Below are 22,453 nucleotides of genomic sequence, written 5' to 3'. Positions count from 1 at the left end.
CTATTTTGAGTTCATTTTTGCAATTTGCATCTCGCCTCGTGACCCATACGGCATTCAAGACAACTTTCAGTATAGCAAGAACCAAGATACTTACACCTCATCATCACAGTTGAGTGGCTTCTCCAGTCTGTACCCTTGGGGCAATTTTTCATAGAGTTCTGCGCAGGTCATCCCACAGTATGGTGTTCCACCTAAAGAGGAAAATTATTATTATTTTTTCTGTTTCCCTTTTTTAGGGGGGAGGGTTTTGTTTCTACTGTTTTAGATGTTAATAAGTTGATGACCGCCTTCTAAACACAAGACAAGTAAGATATCATCAGCAAGGCTGGGCACATAATTCTCTAGACCAGATCTGCAAAACAGGTCCGTCAGCCTCAACCCAACTACCCAGCCCAATTTGCTTGGCAAACCACAACTGGAATATGAGTGCCCAGAAGTAAACCACAATCCAGATGTGCAGTTTTCAAATGTAAAAAGTCATAAAAATTTCAGCCAGTCTATGAATAAAAACTCTTGGCATCCTGCGCACTTTTGGTATTGGATCTCAAGCATCTCACCATGAACATAGCTATTATTGTGAACATACTATGCGGTAATTGATCATAAATACTGTATATTGTACTTGTGTGTTTATGAGTGCATGAGTGCAAACTAAACAAAGAACAAGATAAAAATGAAATATATTGAACAAATAAAATGATGCATACTAAGACATATATGGTTCCTATATCCAGATGCTAATATTAGAAAAAATAATAATTTGGCCTTCTATTTATTAGCTCCTTTGTTGAGCAAGCTGCTTGCTAGGATGATGTTCTGGATAGAATCAATATAATAAAAGCAGAACAAACTCTCAGAATATATCAGTTCAAAGTGCGGTGGTGGCAAAAATAAGTGATTTTCAGATTAGGAAAGAGAGTGAGCAGGTCAAAGTAACATACCTAGAAGCATTTTAGAAATTATGCATCTACGTTCTGTTAATCCTGTACTATAAACATGTATCATAGGAAATAATGACCAAAATTATTCACAGCATCTTCTCCATCAGGATACATAAAATTATTTAGTGGTTGTTTTTTTTAGTGGAGAAAAAAGGTCAGAAAAATGGAGGCGTGACAACAAATCATGCTTTGCTAATCCATGTGTTGTCCCACAAGTGACTGGTTTTACACCAGTGCTTTGAACCTTGACAACTTTAAGATATGTGGACTTCAACTCCCAACTCAACAGTTGAAGTCCACATATCTTAAAGTTGTTAAGTTTCAAATACTGATTTACACAATAGGTCACACTCAAAAAAAATATTGGAGTAGGATCTCTACCGCTCCCCCGCAAGCCACTGAGAGTGGACCTCATACAATATATCCTGTGTCTTCCCAAACTTAATTTCTAGGGCTAACAGACTGCAGTCTAACTTGCTTTAAACGGGGAGTTATTTAACAGTGTTGGACAGAGAAAAAAAAAGGTTTTTGAAGACAAGATATTTCTGAATGCAGTATAACAGTCAGAACAAACAGTAAGAGTATATAGGCTAGATCTGCTTGGAATTTCAAGGACAAATCACGTTGGAGTAGCTCAAAGGACTGGCTATACCTCTCCTGTGATTTTATGTTTTTTTATCAAAATAAAAACTCTAAGGAAAGGGAACTTACCCAAGCTAACTATTTCCCATAACAGCACACCATATGACCAACTGCAAATAAAACAAAAGAAAGTAATGGCTTAGCATTGATTTCACTGAAAGGAATGTATATTATAAAAATGGATTCATATAGAAGCAAATATTAAACTGCCATCAGATGCAATCTTCCTTTTTTGCTTCATTTGTTCGTTCTTTTTCTCTCTCAAGCATGTACAAGGAGGCAGAGCTTGTTCTGTACCAGCCTACTACCGGCCCTGCAGATAAGGCAGGAACAACCCCTTTACAAGAAGGCAAGAGGCTGGAACTAAGCCTGCCAAATTTATGGACACAAAAGCAAACAGAGCAAAACAAGACATGAACCATGAAACAGGAGCTATTCAAACGGTTGCCTTCAGCAAACCAGCCCTCCCACGCATTCCCCTTTTAAACAGTTCAGGGCATGGCTTCTCTCTGCCTCCTTCCAAGGTGCCCCATTGCCTTCCTCTGTTTACTCCTGATTGACTGCCTCCTGCGTCGGGCGTCCTTGAACAGGGCCAGCTGTGGGTCATCTTCATCCATGCTGTCAGGCTCACACAGCTGGGTCTGCGTCGTAACCAGATGGGAGGGGCCTGGCTGAGGGCTCTCATCAGCAAGCTCTCCAACACCCTCAGCAACCTCTCCAACACCCCCCTCCTCCTCCTCTGAATCGTCCGACCCAACTGCCGAACCCACAGGCTGACCCTGAATCACAACAGAGCTTTGACTGCAACCCTATAACCGCCTTCTTGATTATTTTGATTCCCACTGTGGACACCTCTAAATTGAAGACAGTATACATGGGGAATGGATCTTGTTGTGTACTGGGTTCTTTGCTGGAAGCAGGAGATGAGGCGAGAGAGTTCAGGCAGGAACATGCTTTATTGAATGCAAGAACTGAACTGAGAACCAAGGCTGCTACACAGCTATTTATACTCTGGCCACTAGGCAGTGGCCAATAGGTTTAAAGGAAGCTATTGCCGCCTGAGAGCCAACCAATGGTGATCCTGGAGACAGTCTATCTGAGGAGCCAGCGACTGTTACCCAATTCCCTGCTTAAGCAATCTCACAGCATTCAAAACCCACTTGGTACAGTTTTAAGCAAACTAGGCCCAATACATTACAGATCTCCTTTATTTTTTGCAATGCTGTAACCCTCTGAAGTCCTCTAGGCAGAGAAAGAGTTTCCCAAGTCACACAACGAACTGCAAGGCCAAGTGGAGATTTGCACCTGGGTCCAAGTTTGTTTCTTAACAATTCCATTACAAATTTTCTCCAAGTTTTCTTCCTTGAGTAAAGAAATTTTAAAATTATCTAAACATAAAAACTCACACATCGCTGTTTGTGGTATACACACTGTAGTTTAAAGATTCAATTGCCATCCATCGCACCGGAAGCCTTCCCTAGAACAACAAAATTGACGTGCTATTAAGCACAGGATGACTTTATAACAAGAACAGCTTACTAGGCATCTACATTCTTTCCAACTACATTCATATTACAAGGACACTGATGTCTGGACAACAGAAATGCATTATCTGTGCCTACCTTATAGCTAAGAGGACAATCCTCCAACACTGGAAAAATAACTTTGATTGAAGACTTGATATTACTTGCAAATTAAAGTTGTTACTGATCAGTATAGATAATACCAATAATAAACATAGCCATCCTTTTTTGAAACTGTCGTGTATGATTTTATATACATGCATGATAAGCCTACGTAATGTAATATATAATTTTATTGTTGTGCTGTTTTTATTATATATTTTCTCCTTTTTTATTAAATAAGCAAAGGGGAAAAAACTAGAAGGGTTTCCTTAGCCTTTTTAAAAGTGGATGCACCTGTGGTATGCACACTATTGATTTTATTCATTCATGCCACTTTTAATCTGCATATTCATGGTTAAAAACAACTCTATAATGAGGATATTATCTCTTTCCTATCGTAAATGGGATTCAGGTGTGCGGTCACAGTATCACTCATCAAACTTGTGGGGCAGGGGTGTCAAACTGCCAGCCCAAAGGCCGGATGATTAATGCGGAAGCCATGCCCACCCCATTGCCGGCAATGGCAAAACTGTCCCAATACATTGTGCGACGTCACGTGACATCGTGAGTTGGACATATCTGTTGTAGGGCATCCACAGGATAAGCGACAAAAGCCATCCCAAGTCCCACTACATGTGTATGTGTGTCACAGGTAGAAAAAGGGACAGAGCACTGACTGTGCCATAATGACCACCATGTTGACTTTTTTTTTACTCCTGCAGTTGTCCCTGCATGCCATTTTCACTTCTGTATAAAGTTAATGATAAACTCTTCATCCTTGTCCTTTAAATGTCTATAAAACATCAAGTCATCTAAATTTTCAATAGGAAAAATGGATTAATATCTAATTTTCTTATGGTACCAATAAAATTTCCAAACAAGAGAAATCTAATCTGAATAACACTACTTACAGACAGAATGGAAGTACTTTTATTCAGATGATTAGATTTTGCTTCAAATTTCATCTTCTGAATACTACCGGTAATACTTCCATTCTGTCTGTTCCTTCCTGAACAGGTATTCTTTGCAAGAAAAATGATGAAAGAAGTGGATGAAAGATGGGAGGGGACAAAGCCAGTTCACTCAATAATTCCAGGAGTGAATTTTAATAATTTTGAAGCCTGGATAGTTTTACTCAGATAATAGATTTAATCAAGCAAGCCTTAGCAAAAACTTTGTTCTGAAGACAATTTTCATTTTTTTTAAAAAATAACATTGAGACAACTATATCCTTCTGCATGAATGATACAGTGAGCATGTTTTTCTTTCCTTACCATGGTCTTTTTAACATAAACTTCTTGACCTCTAGATAAACCAAAATCAGCTATTTTTGCGACGTAGTTTTCACCGACCAAAATGTTTCTTGCTGCTAGATCCCGATGGATAAACTAAAGAGAGAAAAGATTCTCATTGTAAATTTGAATCTTATATTATATCTAATAAAATCTTTTGTGTGTGAAGGCCACCAGAGGAATATGCAAGATTTGTTTTCTACTGGGGCAGGAGCAACAATTTATTGTTCATATTTTTACACGATAGATACCAGCATTGATCCAAAAAATATCAAGGATAAAGAATGGTGTGACCCGGTTCAAATTTTGTTGTTGTTAGTTGCAAAGTCATGTCTGACCCATCGCAACCCCATGGACAATGTTCCTCCAGGCCTTCCTGTCCTCTACCATCTTCTGGAGTCCATTTAAGCTCACGCCTACTGCTTCAGTGACTCCAGCCACCTCATTCTCTGTCGTCCCCTTCTTCTATTTGTCTTTTGGTACTGTTCATGGGGTTTTCATGGCAAAGATACTGGAGTGGGTTGCCATTTCCTCCTCCAGTGGATCAAGTTTTGTCAGAACTCTCTGCTATGACCTGTCCATGTCTATGACCTGCACGGCATAGCTCATAGCTTCATTGAGTTATGCAAGCCCCTTCGCCATGACAAGGCAGTAATCCATAAAGGGACGGTTCAAATTAAGCCCAGCCTATTTCAGGGGCTTTTGGGAGATGTTCAGTAAATCACACAATACATCCATACTTTCAAGTGGGGAAAGAAAAAAAAGTTCACCTGTTTTTGGCTCAAGTAATCCATCCCTCTGGCCACATCAGCTGCAAAGTGCAGAAGTTGCTGAGATGAAAGAGTGGAGGCTGTACTATTAGCTATGGCAAATGCTGGATCGGTCTCAAGAACCCGGCTTTTTCTCAAAAAATCAAGTAAATTTCCATGGGGTGCATATTCAATAGCAAGGTAAAGATAGCCTGGTATTTAAAACACAAAAAACAAATATTTCACACAGACTGTCCTTGATTTACAACAGTTCATTTACTGACCATTCAAAGCTACAACAGCAAAGGAAAAAGTCATTTATGAACGTTTTTCCACACGTGACCTTTGTAGCATCCCCATGATCATGTGATCCAAATTCAGGTGCTTGGCAACTAGTTCAGGTTTATGACTCTTCCTGTGTCCCATGGTCATGTGATCCCCTTTTGCAATCTTTTGACAAGCAAAGTCAATGGGAAAGCCTGCAGTTAACAACCATGTTACTAACTGAACAACAGTGATTCCCTTAACAACTCTGGCAAGAAAGGTCGTAAAATTGGGCAAAACTCACTTAACAAATGTCTCATTTAACAACAGAAATTTTCGGCTCAGTTGTGGTTGTAAGTCAAGGGCTACCTGTAATTGCATAAAATGAATGCATAATGATTTTTTCCCTTCAACATGAGAGATCCTGTGGGGTGAGTTTCTAGAATAATGTTTTTCAAACCTGGCAGATTTTAAGATGTGTGGACTTCAACTCCCAGAATTCTCCAGCCAGTATATTGGCTGGGAAATTCTGGAAGTTCAACTCCACACATCTTAAAAGATGCCAGGTTTGAAAATCATTATTCTAGAAGCATTTATTTACCCAGATCAGTCTTCTGGTCTCTTATCCAGGTTGCCAAACATTACTGAATAATACCCATCTTTCCTTGAGCAAATTCTTCTTATGTGCCTCTCACCCAGATCTCCCAAAGTTTTACAGAGTGGCATAAATACACGTGAAGTTCCTAAGCTAATAGTTCTGTCAGAGAAAGGGGTATGATTAGTCTAGACTTCAGTGTCCAAATTTTGGGGAGAGATACCTGGACATACATAGCAAGAAAATGAACTTGCCACCAGAATGTTTTCATGCAATATAGCAGGGGTGTCAAACTCAATTTCATTGAGGGCCGCATCAGCATTGCAGTCGCCCTCAGGGGGCCGGGTGGGCATGGCCTACTGGGTGGGTGTGGCTAGAGTGCATATGGCCTACTGGGTGGGCATGGCCAGCTCTACATCGTTCACATCAAGGGTGCCTATGGGGGCCTGGGCAGGAGTGGGACAGATCTGAGGGTCTCTGGCAGGAGGAGGGTCTCTGGGCCAGGGCCAAGGCAGTGGGGGCCGTTCCCTCACTGTTTCCAGGATGGCTTCGTGGGCCACATGAAACCACTTTGCAGGCCGGATCCAGCCCCCAGGCCTTGTGTTTGACATGTCTGCAATATAGCTATCGGTGCAAACAATATTATTTTGCTTAACATGATTTTAAAGAAATCCACTGAAAAGAAATGTACCTCGATGCTCACAGGCTCCTAAAAGGTTTATGATGTTAGGATGATGTCCAAGCTTACAAAGTACTTCCAGTTCTCCAGCGAAATCTCTGTGATCATCTTTGGAAGCATATTCTGCAAATCATTGTTGTTTGTTTTTATTGTCTTTAGCCATTCATCTCTACAGCACATAACTAATACAATATTATTCACATTATGAAGAGCATCTGTTTTTTTATTATGTCCAGTAATAGATGTATTAAAAATTAAAAAAAAAATAAAGACAATATTCAGTAGTCATAAGGGCATCGGTATGCTTGTTTTCTGTTTTGTAAGTTGCTGAATGGGTTTCTGCCATAGAGCAGCCAATACCTGGTAAAAATAGTAAAAATATAAAAGACAAAAGTATTCCTTGGGGAATAGACCTTAGTGGTTGCTCGTGATTTCAGCTTTAAATATTAACACTGCCGTGTGTGTATGTCACTCCTTATCTCTATGTCCCAGGCCATTTTGGAAGGAGGGGACAGATGAATAGGTGCAAGGCAGTGCTTTTTTTGTAAAAGAAAAAGGTGCCGGAACTCACACATGTCATACAACCCACCTTGCCTACCCTACAAGGTTCCATCCAAAAAAGGTGCCGGAACTCCATTCTGAGCGTTCTATGAGAAAAAAAGCCCTGGTGCAAGGTATATGATTTCTTGTGCTACAGAAGTCACTGATTTTGGACTAGAAGATCTTAAGAAAGTACCAGTAAAATCTGCCCAGGTGTACGGTATACTACACCAACTAAAGAACTGGTAACTGTATTTTCACATTGTTTATGCATATAACAGTAATTTTAAATGGAACACAAGGTTGTTTCAACGGCTGAAATTCCTCCTTAAGGCATCACCGTAAGGCACTTTTTTGCTTTGTTGTTAAACAATGTGTGATTCCAGCATGCTGAACAACTTGCCACCACAGCTGGTAAGAGTTTGCATTTGATGTGTGCCTTAGCAAACTGAGGTTAAAAACAAACCGTAGTTTGTGCAAAGTGTGGGCCTAGCCTACGCTTTGGGTTACTTTTGGAGTCCATCAAGGAAAAAAAGCACTGATAGCAAGTCCAAATGTAAAAAAAAAATGAACAACAAATTCAGTAAGAATTCTCTTTCTGCCTTTCAAACAAGCCACCCTTTTCTTCCTTTTAAAGAGCTTTTCGGCTCCCTTGATATGATTCTGAACATAATAGGATTCTTTCTTCAATACGCGTTGAAATCACAGTCTAATTCCACATCAGACAGATAAAACCAACAGATGCATTCCCAGAGATTTCCTTCTTGCTCTGAGATGGATGCTCACCCTTCATCCTTTTGATAGCTGCATCCATTCGCAACCCGTCTTTTTTAATTCGGGCTTTCAGAACTTGGCCAAAGTTGCCTTCTCCAATCACATCTTGAAATTTGATGTCGTTCCATTCCAAAACTGGGTAGATTGTGGGCTCCGTGCTATTTTTGGCTTTCCGGCTTAGAGTAAGTGTTCCTGAATTGAACTGTACAGCTGGTTCATCCCTCTGAGTGAAAATCAAGCAAGCATCATGTGATAAAATTGCCAATGGATTGCCTTAAAGCCACCTTAATTGAACTTCTTGGGAGACACGTTTTACGTCTAGGATTTTTTTTTTAAAAAAAGTCTTTTTTTAAAAAAAGAAAGATTTTCAAAAGCAGGATAGAGTCAGTATTTCGTATTAATTGTCTTCCCTTGCTTTCAAGCACACTTAAAATTTAGACTTCCCTGATGCTGTGTTGTTGGCCGTGTTATATACAGCTGGCATCAGTGCCTGCCAGCCAGTATAAGCTATGCTATCTTAGTATCCAATAGGAGGGACAGAAATGGAATTGAAATAAAACCTCCATGGAGCTGTCAATTAAAGAGAAGGGTCTTTGTTAAACTAAGGGGGCTATGCACAGCGAGTCTATGCATTACAATAGATCTTATAGAATACAGAATAACAGAGTTGGAAGGCACCTTGGAGGTCTTCTAGTACAACCCTCTGCTCAAGCAGGAAACCTTATACCATTGCAGACAAATGGATGTCCAATCTCTTTTTTGAAAAAAAAAAGGCTCAAACTATTTATCCCAACAAGAAGACCACCGTGATTTAATCTCCTTCCCTAAGGAGGGGAACTTGGCCGTCTCTTTGCTTCAAGAGAAGGAGGAGGGGGGACATGATAGCAGTGTTCCAATATCTCAGGGGCTGCCACAAAGAAGACGGAGTCAAGCTATTCTCCAAAGTGCCCGAAGGCAGGACAAGAAGCAACGGATGGAAACTAACCAAGGACAGAAGCAACCTAAAACTAAGGAGAAACTTCCTGACAGTTAGAACAATTAACCAGTGGAACAACCTGCCTCCAGAAGCGGTGAATCCTCCAACACTGGAAGTTTTTAAGAAGAGACTGGCCAGCCATTTGTCTGAAATGGTATAGGGTTTCCTGCCTGAGCAGGGGGTTGGACTAGATGACCTCCAAGGTCCCTTCCAACTTTACTATTATGATTACATGCATCTCTTTCTAGCATGAGTGACTCACCACCACATTTTGGAAAGCCTGCGCCATGCGCTGCTGGAAATTTGCTCGCTTCAACTGTAGCATAATGAAAAAGGCCAGCAGTATTGTCAGGCAAGTCATCCCCGCAGAGCCCAGGATAGCAATCAGCAACATTTGACCTCCTTTGGACTCACCTGGAACTGTGGGAAACAGATGGACATGAATCATTTATTGTTAAAGCACCACACTCAACTGAACGTCTTCTGAAGTGATTCCACAGCTTATTCAATCTTTGGTTTCTTAACTTACTAACCAGCAGATATAGATCTCCACATTACAGGCGTGATACATGAGTAATTGAAATGATATGAAAAACAATAGGATATCCTCTGAAAGCCACTCTTTATTAAATATTTTTACATTATTCTTTCTCCTTAAGTACTCTTAAGGATACCTGGCCTATTTGCCATAAACCAGATTTTCAAATATGAGCCCTAGCAGTAGGTTCACAATGCCAGTGTAATATTATTTATATTCAGCACTGAAAATTTTCCATTTTAAACCTCATGCTTCAGCATTAGGAAAGTCACTTTTGAAGGGCAAATCTATATTATTCCCTATTGTTTTTCTAGGGGATCCATTAACAGTAATTGTATAGAAGCTCAGAATATCTTTCAGACTTCTAGTCTCTTGTCAAAGAAAAACAATTTCTAATATTTCTTTAAGATACGGGGAACACAGGGATAACAGCCTGTTTGTCCTGGTTCCAACTGAGGAACCCGACTGAGTATAAGCACCAATGAGACGATCCAATCTCTTTATGCAAAACTTTATTGAGCACATCACTTTGGCATGAATGAAAGCAAAACCAACTCTGAATATTTCCTGCTCAAACCACTATAATTAAAATATAGAATCTTCCCTCCCCTTATTAAGTGTAGGTCACATTGTCCAATCACGACTCGAAATATTGTTATGGGAAAGTGTCTCTGTGAGTTGGCAACACCTGTTGAAACATCCTTGGTTCCCACCGCTTGACTTTGTGTTGTTAGGAACCTGCTTCCTGCTTCCCTCTCTCCTCCCTCTAGCATGTTGGCATGCTGAGAAGCAGTAATGGTGGCAATTGTCACGCAAGCGCTTCAAGCTTGACACTTTTTCTTGTTTCCTAGTCTGTATATGGCATTAACAGTAGCCAAAATTATGACAGCTGTCAAGCCAAAGCCCTTATATTTATGACTTCTGACAACTAGCTTCTGAGCAAATATAATATCCTGATTCCCCTCTTCAGTTCTAGATCACAAGCATGGAATGATAGGACCAAGTGTTTCTCCTGAACTTCAGCACATAATATGGAAGGTGAGAATGAAACTGCTACCATGGTACCCATACTCAGCTGTAGATAAACAGCCATTTCCTTATCAGAAGGTATTGACTACAAGAAGATCCCAAATTGCTTGGATGTGTTTATCCATAAACCTTCAATGTCAGAAACTATATATGTAGGGCTAGGGAATGTAATCCTATTTATTTTCCTTAGATTCTTGAGTTTCCATGACTTCCTCAGTATGGACAAACCTGCTTGGGGAAAAATTAAGGGAATCTTAATTTAAAATCTTCAGAAGAACAAGGAGCATTTCCAAACACCAGGTATGCTTTCAAAGAAACAAGAAAACATTTCTCAATTTGATTTTTTCATGGGTTTGGAGACAGTAAGAAGATATCTCATATCACCTAGTTTTAAATGGATAATGGATATTTTATAGATAAAACATATGATTCAATTGTATTTTTGGATGTTCCAAGTTTGAAAAATTATGATATTTCTATGCTTTTGGTACATTTTCTCCATAATACTTGGGAACAGATTTAGAGTTTGCTTGAATATTTAAATGAAATAAAAAAAATCAACACTAGTGTGATATATATGTATAATTTATGGTTTGGAATGAATAAATAATCTGAACTGCCTTTTTACTGATTCTTGACAAGGAAGATAAAAGATATATTTCTAAGTAGATATTTAGATGGTTAAACTCTCTGAAATCTTTGAATCCTAGATTTTAAAATATCTCACATTACACTTCACATCAGACTGCTAACACTTCGATAACAATTAATGTTGCAAATGACAACAAAAATTGGAATTACATTTTTTTATTTTTTAATTAAATTTCACATCACACAGATGATTCTATATGTTTCTAAATCCAGAGAATTATTTAAGGTAAAAGCCAGAAACTAAACATTTTTAGGCCTAGTACATGAGATAATGCAATGTATAATAAATAATATGATATTGTATTTTCAACGATATTGTTATCTGTGATTATTTGTTAGCAATTTTTTTAATAAAAAGAGCCTTATAAATATTTAAAGTATAAAATTAAAAATAGAGTGCACAGAAATACAGAAAACAATATATGTGAATAAATAATAAATTAAAAAAATTATGGAGTAAAATAATGTTAAGGAGGAAAACAAATAAGAAATTGGTGACTTAAAAGGTCTTATTGAAAAGAATGCTATAGTAAGGTAATATGCATTTCGAAACACTGGAAGAGTTTAAAATGATTAAAAAATGTTACAGAACTATTCTGAATTTAGCATTGCTCCTGAAATCAGGCAAAGTGTCAATTAAAGTTTATTCTTGGCTGCCTCAGGTCAACTTTCAGCTCAAATTAATTATCCCTCGATGGGAAAATAAATGCCTCTAGCTGTCTAAGATAGTTTTCAAACCTCAGGACAGAAATTATTATATTGCTTGATGTTCCTTTTTTAATTTCATTTTATACTATTTCTGGTTGGCTTATGACTGTTTCAGATACCTATTCTAAAATTAAAACCTTATTTTCTTAAAAAAGGGATTTATACCCCAGCTGCACACTGATAGCAGAAGGTTTATCTTTTTATCATGGCTGGCTGAGGAATTCTGGGAGTTGAAGTCCACAAGTCTTCAAGCGGCCGAGTTTGGAGATCCCTGGGTAATATGGATTGCTCTTTGTATCTACAGGGGAGGCCTGTAGATGGCAGCAGAGACCAATTGCTAGAGGGCAGAATGTCCCATTACTATTTACCAAAGAGTAGAATAGAAGGAATACTGTGAAACAGCATCGCTTGAAGATCCGGGAAGGCTTTATTTGCCTCTACTGGATCAAACATCCTCTTTCTCTTGATGCTCATTCAACAGAGCATGGGGAGGAATATGTCAGCCCTGGAGCTGGCATGGAAGCAATGTGAAATAAGACTTTAATAAGGGAAGAGAAAAGTGGGAGAATAATGAGATGTCACTCTCACATGTATCTTCTGCTCTGGCTGTGCCAGGATAGGCATAAGTGTTCCAACATGTTTTATAACTCTGACTCTTAAATTTTTAGACTTTTTTTTTAAAAAATCTCTTTTTTAAAAAAATGGTCATAAGTCACTTTTTTTCCAGTGATGTTGTAGCTTTGAATGGTCACTAAAGGAACTGTTGTAAGTCAAGGACTACCTGTCATGGTATAGAATTGTAGTTGTCGTTGTGTATGTGGAAGGGATTCTGCTTAGATTAAAGGACACTGCTTGTTGTGAAGCCACAACTTCCACAAACCCTCACCATTCACCGTGGTAACTAGAGCTATGTTGTAGGGCAGGGGTGTCAAACTGCCGGCCTGTGGGCTGGATGCGTCATGTGGAAGCCACGCCCACCCCATTACCGGCAATGGCAAAACCGTCCTGATACGTTGCGTGACATCACATGACATCGAGAGTTTGACATGTCTGTTGGAGGGTGTTGGAGGGTGACACGTTCTCCATTCCTGGTATACAAGATTGTCCTAATGCAGAGTTCTTCAAACTTGGCCACTTTCAGACTTCTGGACTTCAACTCCCAGAATTCCCCAGCTAGCCATGGCTGGCTGGGGAATTCTGGGAGTTGAAGTCCAGAAGTCTGAAAGTGGCCAAGTTTGAGGACCCCTGTCCTATTGGAGAGAGATGTTTGACCCAATTCCCTTTTACTCAGCAGCCCTGGCTCCATTCTGAGGGTTGGAGTGAAAGAGGGAAGATATTAATTTCCCAACATTTCCTCCCATCCATCAATGAGCATATCTCGTGTGAAAAGAACTTTGTATCCCCACCATAAATCTCAACCAATATAAACACAAAGGTAAAAAGTAAATGTTCCCCCGAACATGTGTGCTAGTCGTTTCCAACTCTAAGGGCCGGTGCTCATCTCCATTTCAAAGCCGAAGAGCCAGCGCTTGTCTGAGGACGTCTCCGTGGTCATGTGGCCACGGAGACGCCAAAGGCGCACGGAACGCTGTTACCTTCCCACTGTAGTGGTCCCTATTTTTCTACTTGCATTTTTATGTGCTTTCGAACTACTAGGTTGGCAGAAGCTGGGACGAGTAACAGGCGCTCACTCTGTTACGCAGCACTCGGGATTCGACCCACCAAACTGCCGACCTTCTGATCGACAAGCTCAGCGTCCTAACCCACTGAGCCACCGCGTCCCTCTATAACACAAAGGAACAACATTAAAAGGCACAAAAGCATCCTTTCAATAACTGATGACAATTAAAAGCTGGACGATTTAACCAGTATGTTATGAGTCTTTTATTACTTTTGTTCAATAACAGAAATGAGGAAGGTGGGGAAAATCAGAATAATCCCCACTCTCAGTTGTGTCTGACTAGTAGTGGCCTGGCAGCTATAATTTCATGTTTGTCTGAGTTTTGGGGGGTTCTTGTAAGTTCAAACCGAGATCTAGGATAGTATCTAGCCACCTAGTCAACTTTTGCCTCTTTTTAAATTACTGTTGATTTCTCTAAGCGTCAGGATCTTACCTTTGTATTGTGCATCTAAGATTTAGGTTCATTTTTAGTGCTTCTGGTGAACTTTATTTAGTACTGAATTATTTGTTTTCTGGTGGCCCAAGGTATTCTCCACAATTTTTTTCGGAACCACAATTCAAAGGAATCTCTTTTTGTTCAGCCTTTCTGATTTTATTTGATTTTCTATTGCAGTGTCTTTTTAAATTATCTTTGCTATCGTATTGCAACTGGCAAAGCTTTGTCTCTACACTTCAATATTTTGTCAAGATCTATTATAATCTTTCTCCTACATAGCAAATATCCATTTGACGGCTTCAAACATCAACCTTGTTTTTGAGCCTAAGAAGCTAAAACCAATCATTACTTCAACGTCTCCAACTGAGGTTTCCATTGGGTTGGCCTTGTCCACTGCCCAATTTTTAGTTTTTCTTTCATAGTGAATATCAAACTTGCTTTTGCATTTATTTATTTCACTTTCGACAAGATGTTCTTTAAGTCTTCTAGAATCTAGGCCAACTCTGTATATCTAAGATTTTATATATATATATTTCTCCCAGTGATTTTAATTTCAATTTCTGTTTCTTCAGGTCCAGCATTTTTCAAGCTATATTCTGTCAGTGAAATAAATAAGGAGACAGCATGCAACCATGCCACACCAGTTCTCCAATTTTGAACCTTTGGTGCTCCATATTCCATTCTAACTGTTGCTTTCTGGCTTCATGCACACTGTTCAGTTCGTCTATAAAGTCAAAACCCTTTTTATAATCAATAAATCAAAAACAGATGTCTTCTTGGAAACCCCTTGTCTGTTTCATTATCTATCGGATGTTAGTAATGCAATGTTGGGTGTGCCTGCTTCTTCTGATTCCAGCGTGGACATCTGGTAATTCTCCTGCCGTGTATTGTTGAAGTCTGGACTAAAAACTCTTGAGCATTATCTGACTAGCATGGGAGATAACTGCAGTTGTTCTTTAGCACTCCCTTTTTCGGTCGGTTGGAATATAAATTGACGTTTTCCAGCCCCTTGGCCACAATGGTGCTTTCCAGATATGCTTATAAAGTGCATTTAGTACTATAGCTGCATCATCTTGTAAAATTTTAAACAGTTCTGCCAGTATTTCACCAACTTCTATACATTGCCATAATCATGATTCCTAGAACCCTGTCAACTTCATATTTGAGAATGCATGGCTCTCGCTCAACGATTAAACTTTTACACATATGATTGATACATGGAACATATCTGCACAATTCTAATTTTTTTATTTGTATCATTTTTGTACAGTTGTAAAGAAATTTATACCATCTCTTCCTTACATCTTCTATCTCCAGATGATTTTCCCCCTTCTTTGTCACGAGTCTAGTATCACCTTTCCTGACTAAACTGCTTTATTAAAAGACATAAACTTTCGTGAGCTGCAACTCACTTTATTGGTGATATAGAGATGGTGCTACAGACACCTTCTGATTTTTTTGCCATTATAGGTTAACATAGTGTGGTGGCCTAGAGGTGAAGATGCTCGCCTCCCACTCGGAAGGCTGAGAGTTCAATTCTAGGCACCGGCAGATGTTTCTCTGGCAGGGCGCAAAGAGAAAATATTTGCTGTGATCTCTGCAGAGGCATCAGGAAGGGCACCTGGCCAGTAAATGCTCAGCTCCATTCAGTTGCCCCGACTCCACCCCAAATAAAGGGATTAAAAGTGTCATTAAAAAAAATAGACTAACACTGCTCTCTTCCTTTGTCATTTGCAATGAAATTTCTCTTTCTCAGTTTTTTTTTAATAAGAGAAAGGACATTTAGTTTACAGGAAATGCAAAGCCTGGCACCTAATTAGTGACATCATAGCAGGAGGCGAGTCAAAGAACATGTATTCTGAATATATGTGCATGCCTGGGAGCCAAGGCAGAAGGACGTGACCTGAGATTAGCAATCTATTGTACAAAGCACAGGCAGAATGAAAGAGGAACTCTTCTTAACTCTTTGTTATAACCCATACATAGCCCTTTTTTTAGTCAAGTGTCAATGAATTTTCACTTTCAGTTCTCATTTGATTATTGTTCTCAGTTACCTCCTTATATGAGTGCAACTCCTTGTTTCTTCTTGCTGTTCCCTGGAATGCAGAGTTGTTGGGCAAACTTCCTGTTTCCTTTGGCTTCTGACCTTCCTTCAGTTATGTTCAGCATGTCAGCAGGCAGCCATTTGGCTTTCTTTTGCTTTTTGCATTTTAGGATTGATTGCTTTAGTTCAGGTTTAGGAGTAGGGTAACTTTTATTAGTCCATTTACAGGTAGTCCTCGACTTACGACCACCACTGAGCCCAAATGTTATGTTGCTGAGCAAGACAGCTGTTAAGTGAGTTTTGCCCCATTTTATGATGTTCCTTGCCACAGTTGTTAAGTGAATCATGGCAGTTGTTAAGTTAGCCACACGGCTGTTAAGTGAATCTGGCTTTCCAATTGACTTTGCTTGTCAGAAGGTCACAAAAGGGGATCACAGGATCCTGAGACACTGCAGCCGTCATAAATGTGAGTTACCAACTCTCTGAATTTTGATCAGGTGATCATGGCGATGCTGCAACAGTTGTGTGAAAAATGGTCATAAGTCGCTTTTTTCAGTGATGTTGTAACTTTGAACAGTCACTAAATGAACTGTTGTAAGTTGAGGATTACCTGTACTTCATCTCAAAGATGCTTTTTCACGAGACAACTGGACTTTCTTGTTTTTCTTTGAAGACGTTTTTGCTTCTCATCCAAGAAGCTTCTTCAGCTCTGACTGGATGGTGGGGAATGGAAGGATTTAGATTCCTTGCAGACAGCTGGTCATTTGCATTCTTATCACGATTTTACTTGCAATTTTAGGCCTCCATCTCCTGATCTTAACACATCTCTTTTTGATCTTGTGCTCATAAGTTAATAAAAGAATCACTGTTAAACTTGTACTTGTTCCCTTTCTATGATTGCAGCATAGACCTGGGTCACTGTAATACTGATTGATTTAAATTGAGATTATTCCATCTTTTTTTGTTTGCTTGAATCCAAGCATTGATATTAACCCCCTTTTATTAGTAATGATGGCTACTCTATTTCTTCTGTGATTTTTCTCATCTGCATTGGAAGATCTGATGTTCTTGTGTCCAGTGCTTTTTTTGTGAAAGAAAAAGGTGCTGGAACTCACTCATGTCATACAACCCGCCTTGCCTACCCTACAAGGTTCCATCCAAAAAAGGTGCCGGAACTCCGTTCTGAGTGTTCTATGAGAAAAAAAGCCCTGCTTGTGACATGACCTGTTCCCATCCATTTCAGTCTGTTGATTCCCAGGATGACAACATACAGTCTTGACATTTCTGCTTTAACATCTAGTTTGCCTTCATTCACATTTCTGACATTCCACATACCAGTGTTTATGTATACGGACGTATCTTTGCAGCACTTTTTCCTTTTGCCTCCAGCCACATCAGCAACTGTTGTTTGCAGTTTAACCCAGTCACATTCATAAGCACCAATGCTGATTGTCTTGTGCTTTTCCTTGGTACCTCTTGGCACAAAGCTTCATCTCATTGTATATTGGCATTGTCCCAGATTCTTGGCAGAATACTGGAATGAGCTGTCATTTCCTTCTACTATATCAGGGGTGTCAAACTTGCAATGTCACGTGACCTATTGCAGCTCTTTTTCCATTGCCGGCAATGGGGTGAGCATGGTTTCAGCCTGACGCATCCGGTCCGTGGGCTGGCAGTTTGACACCCCTGTACAATATAGTTTCAGCCTTCATGAGGGATTTTTGTTGGGACTTCTGAGCAATTTTCTCTGCTCTTTACATTATTTTGGGTTGTTATATTTTCTGTCACTTCTGATCATTGCCAGCTTAATCTCTGACAAAATATTAGGAAAAGTGATCAGATATTGGATTTAGAATAAAATCATTTAAAAGTATAAATGAAACTGCTTAGAATCAGAGCTTCTAAACAAGCAAGCATGTGTGTGTGTGTGTGTGTGTGTGCGCCCGTGTGCATGTGTGTTAGTATAATGATCAGAAGATATAATAAAGTAAACCAAAAGTGTAACAGTGCTAATAATATCTGGAAAATACAGAATGATGGATAAATGAGTAACAAGAAGAAATACTTAGTGAAGGGTAGAATATACCATGATTGATATATTTACAAATAGCAAGAAGGACAAGGTTAGATTTTAAGAAGGAAGGAAGGATGTTAACAAATATTATGCCTTAAGTCAAGCCTAAAAGTCTGAAAGCCTGTACCCCAGGCTTACTCTTCCTAATATCTTCCAAAACGTTTGAAATTATGATTTTCAGAAATCTCATTCAGGCTATTAACCAGTTTACCCTTACCTGAGACCTACATATACATATACATATACATATACATATACATATACATATACATATACATATACATATACATATACACACACACACATATATATATATATATATATATACACATACACACACACACACACACACACACACATGATGATAATTTCCAACCACTACACAAATTAGCCATGAATTCTGCGGATTTTAGGCACTCAATAAAACTAGACGGAAAGAAGATATTGTATCTACATCTACAGCTTCACTTAATATATTGAAGTTTACTATTAGCAAATATGCACAGAATTATTCAGAAACTGAAGAAGATAATTGATTCAGCTGATACTAACCTTTCGATTCTGGCAGAGTTCTCAGCTCATAGGTAGGGTTCTTTTCACTTTTCCCGACATTATTCTCGGCTGTGATCTGAACCAAATAGGAGGTGTCTGGCTCAAGGCCCTTCAGGTTGTACTGGGTGATGGTGGCATTTTTTATGGTGACATCGATTTGGTTGTACTCAGTCTTGCCAACCATTTTGTAGCTGAGAATGATGGAGGAGATGGAATGTCCCTCAGCAGCTGACCAAGAGATAACGGCAGAGGAATCGGTGACGTTCATGATGTTGATATTATCAGGGGGAGGAGGAGAACCTGGTGAAGAAACAAATAATACCACGTTGCATTTCATATAAATCTTCAGTCCATAGAATGTCACAAAGTTCTATTTTTAATATTTCAAACTGACTTTGAATTTGATCTACATGGCCAATAGTATCTTAAAACAGGGGTCGCCAGCCCCGGGTCTGTGGACCAGTATCGGTCCGCAGCATGCCAGCAAGTGGGCCGCACAAACAAGCAAAGCTGCATCCTCGGGATGCAGACAGTATTTAAAACCACACCCTCTCTGCTCCGTCCCTGGTGCCCAAAAGGTTGGGGACCTCTTTCTTAAAACCATGAACCAATAAATAATCATTAAAACCATGCTATCAATTATTTAGAACCCAGCCAGTGTCAACAGCACAAGGCAGCGTAGCACGATTCTCCTGGGAGGCATGATTAGTATCATCAGAAAATGTGTCTATTCATCGTAGATTTAGTGTTCAGAAGAAATGATCCGGTTTTGCTTGAGTATCTCTGTGCTATGTATGTCTTTTAAGGCACGTATGTCTTTTAAGTCTTCTACCCAGGCTTGAAAATAAGTTGTCGCTACTTTAAGAGTCACATTGACTTTTAATGATGGCTTCTCCCCAGTTACACCTACCTGGCTGTCACCAGAGCAGGAAGGTAAGGAAAGCTACAGGAGCCAGGATGTACATCTGGTAGGACCCAGAAAAAGGGCCTTCTCTGTGGTGGCTCTTTGGAATATTATTCCCCCAGAGATAAGATGGGTCCCCTGCTTGATTCTTTTCAGGAAGGTCCAGAAGGCACAGTTCTGTCAGCAGGCCTGGGGACCCAAGGTTGACATGCAGCCAATCCAGTGGTTGGTGTGCCTGTTATTGCTATGGGGGTGGCAGTGGGGCATGGGTTTTTACATTGTGGAGTTTTAAAGTTGTAAGCCTCCTGGAGTGTGTGAATTGGGCAGACATATACCTATGTTTAATAAATAAAGGGACGTGGTGGCTCAGTGGGTTAGGACGCTGAGCTTGTCGATCAGAAGGTTGGCAGTTTGACGGGTCAAATCCCGAGTGCCGCGTAACAGAGTGAGTGCCTGTTACTCGTCCCAGCTTCTGCCAACCTAGCAGTTCGAAAGCACGTAAAAATGCAAGTAGAAAAATAGGGACCACTACAGTGGGAAGGTAACAGCGTTCCGTGCGCCTTTGGCGTCTAGTCATGCCGGCCACATGACCACGGAGACGTCCTCAGAGAAGTGCTGGCTCTTCGGCTTTGAAACGGAGATGAGCACCGGCCCCTAGAGCTGGAAATGACTAGCACGCATGTGCGGGGGAACCTTTACCTTTACCTTTACTAATAAATAAATGGCTTATAATTTTCAGAGAGGAAAGATAATGGCAATGCCAGTCAAGAATAGATAGCCACTAGTCTCAGAATTCCTGAATAGTATAGCCACTGGTTCTATAAATTATACCAGTTGTGCTCCCATCTGTAGGGCATCAGGTTGGGACAGGCTGTTAGATTGTTGCCTGCTTTACCAAAACACAAGCATAGTGTTGCTCGGCAATTTCCAAGAGAGAGTAGTAGCCTGTGACCCTTCTGCTGATGTTGGAACACTAAAAACTATCATCCTTAATCACTGACCGTGTAGACTGGGACTGATGCAGTAACACCTCCAGCTTCAAAATCTGGCTGCTTCTGTTATGACCCAGGTGATCAAGGCAAGACAGGCCTCTAAACAGTCCTTTATTGCTCTAAGTCAGTGATGGCGATCCTTTTAGAGACCGAGTGCCCAAACTGCAACCCAAAACCCACTTATTTATCGCTGGGTGCCAGGTGGGTGTGGCCTACTGGGTGGGTGTGGGTGGGTGTGGCTGTGGTGGTCATGGAAGATTGGGTGGGTGTGGTCACCTCAATGTCACTCATGGGGAGGGACACCTGTGGGGGGCAGCTGGTTGAAGAGGGACAGTTGCCACCTCCGAGGCATGGCGTGGGTGCCCACAGGGAGGGCTCTGAGTGCCGCCTCTGGCACCCGCGCCATAGGTTCGCCACCACTGCTCTAAGTAAATGTTCCAACAAATGGCCCTCCAATGACCAGTAAGGCTCCATCCCTACAATGCCCTGAAGACAGCCACCCTCGGTCCCCCAAACAGTTTGTTTATAACAAAGAAAGTCCACAGAGTAGGAGCATGTTCACGGGGCAAAGTCCAGAGTCCCAAGTTCAGTCCACTCGGCTAAGGGAGTCCACAAAGCAAACTGTAGTTCACAAGGCAAAGTCAAGGCACAAGGCAGAAGTAAATGTCCTCAAGGGCAAGGGAAGGCAAAAGGCACGAGTCAAAGCCAGGGGAGTTTAAGCCAAAACAAACAATTATTCCTGGTAAAAATTAACTCCCCATGGCTTCTCCATGAGACAATTCACTCCAGGTGTTCCTTGTAGGAAGGGTGGGATGACCTTCTCCCGAGTAGCCTCTCAGCCCTTCTCAGAGCTTGCCTACGCTCCACTCTCAGTGCCCTCGGATCGAATGGAGGAGGCAGCTGTTCCTTCCCAGAGGGGATCTGCTGCCTATCAACACCACCGCCTATCAGCAGCCGATCCGCCTCTTTTTCTGTGAGGGCAGGCAGCTTTCCATCTAGTTGACCAGCTCCCCCAATGCCTGAGGGGCCCGGAACAGCATTGTCCTCAGCCCCTGGCCTCTCCACACATCAGAAGGGAGACGTGCCTTCCCTGCCGGATGGTCCCAGTTCCAACTCCTCTGCCTCCAAGCCGGGCTCCGATGGGGCCATGACAGCGTCCTCCAGTATCAGATCATTTAAAGCAGGTCTGTTGAGCTAATAATTAAAACGAATCATGTTTTCCCCCTCAAAGAAAAATAAAAATATACTTACTGTCACTGAAGGTCCACGCTGCGAGATAGTCACTCCATTCTCCTTTGGACTTATTATTTACACGGACTCGGCACATGTACTTATGTCTGGGTCGTAGCTTGTCAATAACCAAACTGGTCTTATTTCCTAGGAGTTGTATGATGGTAGTATGCTCCCCATTTCCATCCACTACATTTTTATTTTCTACTTCAATGCAGATGTCTTCCTCCAAGTGCTGATTGATTGGCTGCCATGACAGCTTTAGAGCTGTTGTGCTATTAGGGACAAGGCTCAGGCCTCTGGGTGGAAAAAGACCTTTAAGAATGACAAGAAAGAACATTAGTACAGCTAGCACACCTATTAACCTAAGAGGATTCTTGTTGGATCATACTAAGAATAAGTAATTAACATATTCTGATTTCTGAGCAATCAAAACTTCTAGCCAGACACAAATCATACAGGCCTTTTCTTTCTTTAAAAGGTAAAGGTAAAGGTTCCCCCGCACATGCGTGCTAGTCGTTTCCAACTCTAGGAGCC

General features: G+C 40.6%; 1 protein-coding gene across 1 annotated transcript in view; it reads right to left on the bottom strand.

Moving 5' to 3' along the window:
* Nucleotides 1–22,453, bottom strand: part of TEK (TEK receptor tyrosine kinase) — a gene marked incomplete at its 5' end in the record, with an annotated part of 58,137 nt that overhangs the window by 4,621 nt on the left and 31,063 nt on the right. The window contains 10 exons of the mRNA XM_081316934.1: nt 95–191; nt 1,653–1,693; nt 2,990–3,060; nt 4,483–4,596; nt 5,271–5,461; nt 6,800–6,910; nt 8,114–8,324; nt 9,340–9,497; nt 18,791–19,090; nt 21,938–22,231. Coding sequence (XP_081173060.1) covers nt 95–191; nt 1,653–1,693; nt 2,990–3,060; nt 4,483–4,596; nt 5,271–5,461; nt 6,800–6,910; nt 8,114–8,324; nt 9,340–9,497; nt 18,791–19,090; nt 21,938–22,231 — 1,588 coding nt within the window. The remainder of the gene's footprint in view (nt 1–94; nt 192–1,652; nt 1,694–2,989; nt 3,061–4,482; nt 4,597–5,270; nt 5,462–6,799; nt 6,911–8,113; nt 8,325–9,339; nt 9,498–18,790; nt 19,091–21,937; nt 22,232–22,453) is intronic.

The sequence above is a fragment of the Vipera berus genome, assembly GCF_964194415.1.
Source record: "Vipera berus genome assembly, chromosome: 2".
NCBI lineage: Eukaryota > Metazoa > Chordata > Lepidosauria > Squamata > Viperidae > Vipera > Vipera berus.
This window is presented reverse-complemented; position numbering and strand designations above follow the sequence as displayed.